The sequence below is a fragment of the Aegilops tauschii genome, chromosome 7, assembly GCF_002575655.3.
Source record: "Aegilops tauschii subsp. strangulata cultivar AL8/78 chromosome 7, Aet v6.0, whole genome shotgun sequence".
NCBI classification, from domain to species: domain Eukaryota; kingdom Viridiplantae; phylum Streptophyta; class Magnoliopsida; order Poales; family Poaceae; genus Aegilops; species Aegilops tauschii.
This window is the reverse complement of record NC_053041.3, coordinates 434168266-434178382: the sequence shown is the minus strand read 5'-3', so window position 1 is coordinate 434178382 and position 10117 is coordinate 434168266. Positions and strand designations below refer to the sequence as shown.

The window sequence follows — 10117 nt, the reverse complement described above, 5'->3', positions numbered from 1 at the left end:
GTTTTTGACACTGACGTCAAAAAAGCTCTCATATAATGGGACGGGACGGAGGGAGTACCTCCGTAATCGATAGACCTCCAGCCATCGTTTCTATTCCAAACGGAAAACACACTACAGCCGGTAATTTACACCTGTAAATTAAATCCAGCTGTATAAACTTACACCGAATCCAAGCGGGGCCTAAGATGCAAAATCCATCGTTCGAAGTAACCTTTTTCTTTTCTATAGAACTGACTTGCTTATTGCCATCATTTAGCAAACGCTCTTTGTACCTTGACTACATTCTAGTACATGACACTATCCAAGCATGTCGTATGTCCCTGAAAGGATTACCATCAAAATGAGTAGAAATTTCAACAAACTGCAAATTTAACTCATGTAGCGCTACACATTAAGAAAAAACTTATGTGGCGCAACTACACCTTCACAGTTCATAAGATGTTACTTTTCAGTTTTCACAGTTCACAGATTTTGCTTCTCATTTCAAAAGTGTCTATTTTGGTGCTCAGGAAAAACATGTTTGAACCACACAAGATTTTCCACTATCTATGATTGCTTTATGGTCAGTTCTGCTCTCAGATGTAGAACTCCATCGATGAAGAAGAGGCTGTCATCAGCCATAAACGACGGCCAGGGAATTGCAAAGAGATTCCGGTAGCCAACTGCCTTTCCACCAGTGAAGGTGTAGTAACCCTTGTACTTGCTGACAAAATCGCCCGATGGCCTTGTCCTTGCAGCAAACTCATAGTCCACGGTGACACTCGTTGAGCCTTTCTCTTGCATCCCTAAGAAGAGACCAAAGCAGTGGAAAGCACTTTGCTGATCCATGTTGCAATGTGCTGACAGGAAGAATCCCTGTCCAGCAAGATGGAATGCTTGCGAGTAAATCCGCCCGGATGGGAAAAGTCGGCTACACTCCTCACGCTTCAGATCCAAGTATGCTATGCACTGAGGATATGGTTGATCAAATTCCACCACCTTAAGCGGGCGATACTTGTAAGCTCGTTCAGTATATTTCCTGCAAGTCAACACATCTGCAGCAAGGGCACGCTGTCGATGTGGTGCATCAGCTTTGTACAGGAGTGCATCAGTGACACTTTTCGATGCTTGCTCATGATCCAGATCACTGCACGCAAGGACCTTCCGCAACTTCCTGCAGGTCATATGAGAGAACCGAACGAGCGGCAGCAAGCGAGTACCCAAGATTTCACGTCTTTCTTCCGTTCTTGGGTACTGAGCACGAACCCACTTGATCACAAAGTCATAGACTGCATCCTCTGATGCCACCTGAAGGTCATTACTACATAGGATGGCTTCAATCCCAGCAAGGGGAATGTTCATCACTTCATCCTGAAACCTGGAAAGAGGAAGCATTCCTTTAGTTCAACAATGTTACTTTCAATAATTTAGTTGGCTCTTTAAATAAAGAGACTACCCACTTGGTCAGATCCTTGTATTTGTTAGCGAGGAATTCCTTGGCAGCATCAGTCAGTGGCTGAACTGCTGCAGCCATTGAAATGCTGGAAGGCAGATCTAGATAGAGAAGTGCAGATTCTGTGGTCATAGGTAAGCTCCTTAGCAATTGACTGCAGTGTCTCATGCAAGAAACAACTTCAAATTTATCAGAAATCATCAAGATATCAAGCAGAAGGGTTGGCTCATTTGTCGTCAACTTTCCACTGTAAATAAAGCTTAAAAGCTCCATAAGGGCACTTTCCTCTGTTCCAAGTAGAAATACAACAATCAGACATAAGGTAACTGTTAACTAAAAGGCAATAAAAAAAACTGAGACTGTTTGTTAATATAGATTTGAAAAGCTTTTGAGTAAGGTACAATATCCTTATTCCAGGGAGATGAAAGATGAAAGATGCAAAATGGTAGGGTATAGACAATCAACTTGATAGCTCAACTGAAAATTCAACCGTCAATAACCTCATTGAGACTGATCATGTCAGTGCTACAAAATCGATCGTTCAGACATTAAAGAAAATTATACAGCAGCTAGGATAGAACATTTAAAATGCCGAGTGTCCTACTGGAGCTCCCGCATTACCTGAAGTAGTTATTCTAAGAGTAGCATGCCTCTGATCGGATTCTTTCATGCCATTTGAGAAAAGCTAACAAGATGAATGTTATGAGAATGTTAGCTAGATAACAATATATAACTGCAGTGCGCAATTTACTCATTTCATGCAGCAATTAGAATTACCTTGTAAAAAAAGGGACTTTTTGCTGCTAGAATTGCAGAGCTGATATAGATAGATTTCACTCTCAAAACCTGATTACACTCCATATTCCAGGATGAGTCACTGTTTTCTCCATCCCCACCTAATACAAACAACAAAGTCTAATGAAGCAGGCAGCAAAATGCCACATAGTATAAAGGAACAAAATGGTGCACAGCAGCAGCATCGATTCTTAACGTACTTGTAGCACAATATTCACATCTTTTACTGAATCATATGAGTTATCAGTTACCACATGATGCACAAACGTCAGAGATCTGGTAATTTCAAAATGTAACTTAGTTCGTCCACAAGGATAACAATTGCACACAACTTATGATTAAATATCTTAGAATTATATATCACAGAAGTATAATCCATCCAACATAACCCAATTGTTCCTAGCTATTTAGGTGGAGTCTCAAGAAACAAGTAATAAAGCTCATATAAACCTCAACCAATCAACAGTAAAGTGAGGCATTTAAACTGATTACTGCATGCCTACAAAATATTGAAATTGTCAAAGGAACGGCTAGAAGAGAAGGTTTACCATCAGTAACAGCACACCTCCACAGTTTCAATACAAAGGGATGAGTTACTCACTCTGATATATCGTGCCAGCAACTAACTCTATGATCACATATGGTCAGTACCAATGATTGCTAAACTTAACAGATATCCAAAAATCATATTAATTATTTGGCATGGGCGCACCGAATTCCGTGTGTATGTGTGTTCAATTTTCTAAACCTGACTGCCACTTATTTCGGAGTAATTCGTAGAAGATATTCAATTGCACTGACCATCTTGTCCAATATCAGGTGGAGATTCTTCTATCATAGCTACAGGCTCCTCACCGGTTTCCTCATAGGTATCACATTCTTCTGCTTCGATTTTTACCGTTGATGGTTCCAACATGTACTTTCCACATTCTGGAGGCATGAAAAAATAGCAGGAAGTCATTAAAAATGGAAGCTATTGCACTCTAGAACAAGAACAAGATTAAGGAAGAAGTGCATTAGTTTCAGAGTGTAATGACAGAAACATATTCCAATAAAGTATAGCAAGAGCGCATTAGCTTCAGATGATAATGACAGAAAAAATCCAAGCAACAAAGCATAAACCCTAATAACAATATGAGGCCCATGAACAAGCATCAATGATGAATATCTTCACTCTAGACTGCAAATTCAGTGTGAAGTTGGATGCAAGATATTGGGTACTCAGAACTTTTCATAGGGCACTAATAGAAAGTCAAATACTTCCTGTGCCCGCATTTATTAGGCCAGAGAACCAGCGAGCCTCGTCCATTCTTATTAGGCCAACTGTAATTAAGTAGTGCAGATTCCGTTGCTCGTTCCATCCACTGACTGAGGAAAATAAATCCCCAGTCACTACATTCACGAGGGAGTTGAGTCGGTTTCACTAATTACTGCCGCTAACTGATGCGTCCTAATAGGGCCGATTCAAAACTGCACAACCGCACGTGTTGTGCCTTGGTCCCAGCACCTCCGCCCGGTGGCCTAATAAACACGGACGGAGGGAGTAACTGGTTAAGAGTAAGAACTTCTAACTTCATTACTGTTCTTTCACTCCCCTTAATATACCCTCTTTCATGCTTACTTTTCTCAAATTAGAAACTTAGAAGCATTATAGCACGTAAACACACTTGTTAGCACATTACAATGAATGCATGCCCAGCTCAGCGACACATTGGACAACATTTGGTCGTGCTATTGTAATACAACAAGGTGATAAAGATTGGCATAAGTAATTAAGTATGATTGGCATAAACATAAAATGCTAATAGGGAAGTGGCCTGAAAATAAGAAACAGGTAAGCATGATATTAGAAAGCTTAACTGGATGGCTTTTATATCATTATACCAAATATTCTTGGAACTCGTTTTAAAATGTGCAGGCAGTGAGCTTATAAGCTGGGAGGAAAACGGTACACAGTTTACTATACATTGGTATTTGGTAGAACTATAGGAGACTACAGTTACTAGTCGATCAAGGAAATAAACAATCAATAGTTATTTGTCAATCAAGCAAATGAAAATCCACGCATCATTATGAAATACTGATAGAGGAACACTATCTGACTGCTTAACATGATCGCATTGTAAAGAACAGCTCACATACTATTACAACAACTCTACATAGACAAAAAGGTCATCTGAACTTCATATAAAACAAAGAACTGTGAAGGTACCATCAGCCACGGACTGTTATTTATCAGGAAATAACCAAACTAACTTTTGACCATAATTTAAACAAGTTATTTCGTCTACTGAGCTTGTGGCTGGTTGGGTTACAGTACAGTGCGCAACGCTCTTGGTAAATTCAAGGTCATATTAGTGCAATGCCCCAGAGTTCTTATTCTTCTATGAAACTGAGAATTGAATAAGATCCTGGCAATAGTCTAGAAGGAATCACCCAAATTCAAATCATGCGGTTACAATCGCCCTCACCACCTCCCCTAAATCCCAACGACGAATGACATCTCCTCAACACCACATTGCTCAGAAGATCATAATAAAGAAGCTAAATTCCCGTGTGGCAACAGCTAAGAGATTCATCAAACCAAAGCAAACAACAAGTTGGAAATCGTAACTTTGACTTTGATCAAAAGCAAGAGATGTCTCGCCATCTTTCTCCCACCCTTATGCGAAACGTAAGGCTTTTTGACACCTAAAATCCCCAAACAGACAGCCAAAACCAATCGGCACGAAAAGAGGGCACCTCCCTTTCCCATTTCCCCACGCCGGCGGTCAAATCAGCCCCAATTCAAACTGCCCGAATCGACCCCGCACCGAAATGATTTTAACGTAAACCAACCTCCCCTCACCTTTGTCGCGGCGGAGGTCCTCCCTGCGGCGCTTGCGGTGGCGCGCCCAGTCGGCGATGGAGGAGCAACCCTCGCCGGCGGCGCCCTTGGCCCCCGGCCCGTCGTCCCCGGCGACGATCTCGATCCGCAGGACCCGGTCGGAGAAGTTGACCGAGTTGAAGGCGAATTCGTAGCTCGGGCCGCCGCTCGCCCGCGAGAAGTCCGGCTCCATGCCGGCAGCACCACGGCGCCCTCTTCCCCCGAATCCAATCCCAACCCCAATCCCAATCCGCCAACGCGGGGCCGCCTCACCCTCGCCGCCCCCGCCCCCGGCCCCGCCCCGCGCCCCCCGCAGCGGACCTCTTCACCACCGGCCGAGCCGGGACCATAACCCGAAAGAGAAACGAGGCCCTAGAACGCGTGGGGGGGGGGGGGGGGGGGGGGTGTGGGAGCCGCGGGGAGAGGAGTGAGGGAAGGGAGACGGAGAGGACGCGGAGCGGAGGAAGGCGTGGTCGTGATGGTGTGCGAGGGTGGTAAGTGTGAAACGAGTGACCGCTTAACTACGAGGCGTGAGCCACGTTGGTCCGCGTGGGCCCGCCTGGCGGCGATGTGATTCTTTGCCTTCCTTCTTCTGCGCTTGCGAGCTGCGATGCGGCTTGGGTTAAGTTTTTTCCTTTCCATTTTGTTTTGTTTTGTTTTGGTTGGTTGCAATTAGGCCGGAAGGAAAGGACGCACCGCCGCGCGGTAGATTTGACGGACGGAGAGGCGTTGAAAGCAAGGAGAAAAAAAGGGACAGGTTTCGCCCTCATGGTGTAAATGTGGGTGAGAAAGTTGTGAGTACTTTCCTACTTCTATTCATGGGATTAGTGCAATGATTCTTTTAGGCATTGCGGACCCTCAAAACGCCCATAAATGCTCAGACCGAGCAGTCCGGACACACTTTTGAGATTTCATCGTTTCCGTTGCATTATACTCGTCGTCCTCGTGACGATGCTCCTGGTGTGCCACCGCCACAGTCACCTTCGGCTCCTTTACCTGGGGATCCACTCAGGTCTTTTGAGATTCCACCGATTCGGTTGCACTAAACTCGTCGTCCTTGTTCTCTCACTCCGCTTGACGATGCTCCTTGTGTGCCTTCACCCGCTCATGTTCCTGTTTCTCTTTCTCGGTATGCCCTTCCTGATTGGCATGATATGCAGCCAATTGACTAGGATGGCTTTGCGTCATGCGCTCTTCTTGAGCCCGCGACCTACCGAGAGGCAGCCGTCCATCAGGAGTGGCAGCACGCTATGGCCGAGGAGCTTGTTGCCCTAGAGCGCACGGAGACTTGGGATCTTGTTCCTTCACCGCCTGGTGTCACTCCTATCACCTGCAAGTGGGTTTACAAGGTTAAGACTCGCTCTGACGGTTCCTTTGAGCACCACAAGGCTCGTCTTATTGCTCGTGGTTTTCAACAGAAGCACGGTCCTAACTATGATGAGACCTTTGATCCGGTTGCTCGCATGACCACGGTTTGGGCCTTACTGGCAGTTGCCTCCATTTGCCAGTGGTCAATCTCCCAACTGAATGTGCAGAATACCTTTCTCTATGGCGAACTACGTGAAGCGATCTACATGCAGCCGCCTACAAGGTACTTTGTTCGTCCAGGCACGGTTTGTCCTCTGCAGCGTTCTCTTTATGGTCTTAAGCAAGCTCCTCGTACCTGGTTTGAGCGCTTCTCCTCTGTGGTTACCAATGCTGGCTTCAAAGCCAGTGATCACGACCCTTCTCTCTTTGTTCATATTTCTCCTCGTGGTCGGACGCTTCTTCTTCTATATGTTGATGACATGATTATCATCGGTTATGACTCTCAGTTCATTCATTTTGTGAAGAAGCGTCCTCTTTGATACTTCATTAGTCTTGAGGTGTCGCCCACGCCTGATGGCATTTTTCTTTCCCAGGAGAAGTATACTCACGCTCTCCTTGCTCGTCCGAGTCTTTCTGATCAGTGCACGATTGATACTACCATGGAGTTGGGCATTCACCTCGTCCCATGGATGGAGAACCTCTTGAGGACCCCAGGCGATATCGTCACCTTGTTGGGAGCCTTGTCTACCTCTGCATCACTCGTCCTGACATCTCTCATCTTCTCCACATTTTGAGTTTACTCAGCTTCACTACTTCCACCTCCTTCGGGTTCTATGATACCTTCATGGAACCTCCTCTCGCCGCTTCTTTTTTCCTCTTTTGAGTTCTTTGCAGCTTCAGGCGTACTCTGATGCGACCTGGGCTAGTGATCCATGTGATCGCCGATCCCTCTCGGCCTATTGTGTTTTTCTTGGTTCCTCTTTGATTGCTTTTGGAAGACTAAGAAACTGGTTGAGGTGGTTTCTTGATGATTTTGGTGTTTCTACTATTGCACCGACCCCTCCCTCATCGAACAGCACCGACACGATCAACATGCTCGAGATCCTGTGAAGCATGAGCTCACCAAACATATTGGCGTGGATGCTTCTTATACAAGATCGCAGGTGTAGAACCAGATTGTGGTTCTCCTGTTCGTGCCTTCCGAGCTCCGGCTAGCAGGTTTCTTCACGAAGGCATAAACTCAAGCTCCACACAACTATTTCCTTTCCAAACTCAGTGTTGCCCACCCTGGGTTTGAGCGGGGTTGTCAAGTGTTATAGTGTTGTGTATAGGGTTGTGTAGTTTTCTCCCTTGTATAGGGATTTATTTGCATATGTACATCATACTTATCTGGCATGTTTGGCCCATAGCAATACAAGGTCCATTCATCCATTCCTCTATCTAACAATATCAAATATCTACGAATAAACAAAATGAAAACACTAAACTATATCTCAACTCCCCACAACCAAACAGATGCAAATAATCAACCTAACCAGAGAAAAATATTATTTTTGGCGTTTTTTAGTCGGAATACTCTCTATTCCATTAACCAATACGACCAGTCAAATCACTGGCAATAAGCGCATGCACAAAGTTTGGAGCCCCATCCGGCCACAAGGCTGAGGATGCATGGCTCATACGTGCACCGTGAGCAGCTAGAGAATCGACTACATTATTACAGCCTCTTGGGCAAAAAACAATCTCAAAAAAGGAAGAGTTTAAACTAGCAAAGATTTTAATCTCTCTGAAGACAATACCGATGGAAGAGCGGTCCTCGTCCGTCACTTTGATTGCATGCAGGAGACTACTGGAATCCGTCTCGATGATCACTGACGTCATACTTGCGTTGTTGGTTCAGCTGCAGAGACAAAGGAGGGAAGGGCACATAACTATATGTAAATGAAACCTTCACAAAATTAACACACACATCTTAGGTATTTGATCCTAAAACCAAAGCTTGGCACATTATTTTTATAATACAATGGATATACACAAGGGGATAATTATTTACAGAGAAACTTTCATGAAAAATTCTACATTGTTTCCGTGAGCATGAACACAAGTGCTCAAGGTCGACCCTCACTTCTTCAATGCATAACTTTCCAATCACTTCTCTTTTTGAAAAACTTTTTAGGCAAGGAAGGCAAGTAATTTTTTTTGTATTTTCATTCTTAATTTTTTTGTATGTTTCACCCACAACTAAACAGAAACAAAAAGGAAAAACAAAATCTACTTAGTGAAGAAAGCAAACAAGCACACACGAGAATATCAACCCCACGCTATTGCTCTCCGGCAACGGCGCCAGAAAAGAGCTTGATAATCCCCAAGTGCAGGGAATCATCGTAGCAATTTCCAAAGGTGGAAGTGATAAGTATGGAGTGTTGAACCCACAAGGAGCTAAACGTAAGATCAATATTCTCTCAAGCCCTATCTGCCACTGATACGACTCTACGTGCACCGAACGTTTGCTTCCAACTAGAAACGAGAAATAAAACTATGTTGTGGGTATGAAGAGGATAACTTTGCATGGTATCGGAGAGCTAAAATATAAAACTAGGTGCTGTTATCATAAAGTTGGAATATATTACTAAATATTATAAATAGCGAATGTGGAATAATGATGGATCGGTGTGCGGAATTGTCCTAGGCAATTGTTAACAAGACCGGTAGTCGTCATTGCAATTTCATATGAGGGAGAGGCATAAGCTAACATACTTTCTCTACTTGGATCATATGCACTTATGATTGGAACTCTAGCAAGCATCTGCAACTACTAAAGATCATTAAGGTAAAACCCAACCATAGCATTAAAGCATCAAGTCCTCTTTATTCCCATACGCAACAACCCCCTTACTCGGGTTTGTGTTTCAGTCACTCACCAACCCACTATAAGCGAATCATGAACGTATTGCAGCACCCTACAGCGGGAATCCCTCACGCTTGTGCGACACGGAGGGCACCATAGGACAGCACCAAAATAAAACATACAACTCGTTCCAATCTAGATCATCAATCAACCCAAAGACAAATGATATCTACTTAAAACATCATAGGATGGCAACACATCATTGGATCATAATATGTGGCATAAAGCACCATGTTCAAGTAGGGATTACAGCGGGGTGCGGGAGAGTGGACCGCGTAAAAGAGATGAGGATGGTGATGATGGTGGTGATGTTGATGAAGACGATCACCGCGGTGATGATTCCCCTCCTCCATGGCCTCCGGTGATGATGGCTCCCTCCGGCAGGGTGCCGAAGAGGGCCTAGATTGATTTCTCGTGGCTATAGAGGCTTGCGGCGGTGGTACTTCCGATCTAGGTTTCTTTCTGGAAGTTTGGGTGTATATGAGAGGTGTTGGCGTCGAGAACAAGTCAGGGGGTCTCCGGGCTGTCCACGAGGCAGGGAGGCGCGCCCAGGGGGGGTGGGCGCGCCCCCCACCTCGTGGGCAGCCCGGGACTCTTCTAGCCCAACTCTTTGACTCCGTGGCCTTCTTCTGGTCCAAAAATAAGCTCCGTCAAGTTTCAGGTCAATTGGACTCTGTTTGGTTTTCCTTTTCTGCGATATTCTAAAACAAGGAAAAAACAGAAACTGGCACTGGGCTCTAGGTTAATAGGTTAGTCCCAAAAACCATATAAATGCATATAAAACATCCAAGGTTGATAATATAATAGC

General features: G+C 44.6%; 1 protein-coding gene across 2 annotated transcripts; it reads right to left on the bottom strand.

The window, feature by feature from the left end:
• Positions 1-351: 351 nt before the first annotated feature.
• LOC109735341 (BTB/POZ domain-containing protein POB1) lies at positions 352-5586 on the bottom strand. 2 transcript variants are annotated; one of them, XM_020294555.4, is made up of 6 exons: positions 5076-5586; positions 3029-3157; positions 2210-2328; positions 2054-2117; positions 1440-1719; positions 352-1357 (listed from the first exon to the last, which is right to left on the bottom strand). In XM_020294555.4, exons 1-6 carry the CDS (start codon positions 5284-5286, stop codon positions 547-549), a joined length of 1614 nt encoding a protein of 537 aa, XP_020150144.1. In that variant the 5' UTR covers positions 5287-5586; the 3' UTR covers positions 352-546. The 2 variants fall into 2 exon arrangements, with proteins under 2 accessions (XP_020150144.1, XP_020150145.1); XM_020294556.4 differs by having other exon boundaries at positions 3083-3157; positions 5076-5528.
• Positions 5587-10117: the final 4531 nt, after the last annotated feature.

Coding starts and splice junctions, on each gene's coding strand:
- LOC109735341 (XM_020294555.4), bottom strand. CDS start 5,286: ATGGAGCCGGACTTCTCGCGGGCGAGCGGCGGCCCGAGCTACGAATTC. Junction 2,118..2,209: donor AAAGTCCCTTTTTTTACAAG/GTAATTCTAATT, acceptor TCATCTTGTTAG/CTTTTCTCAAATGGCATGAA. Junction 1,358..1,439: donor AAATACAAGGATCTGACCAA/GTGGGTAGTCTC, acceptor TCCTCTTTCCAG/GTTTCAGGATGAAGTGATGA.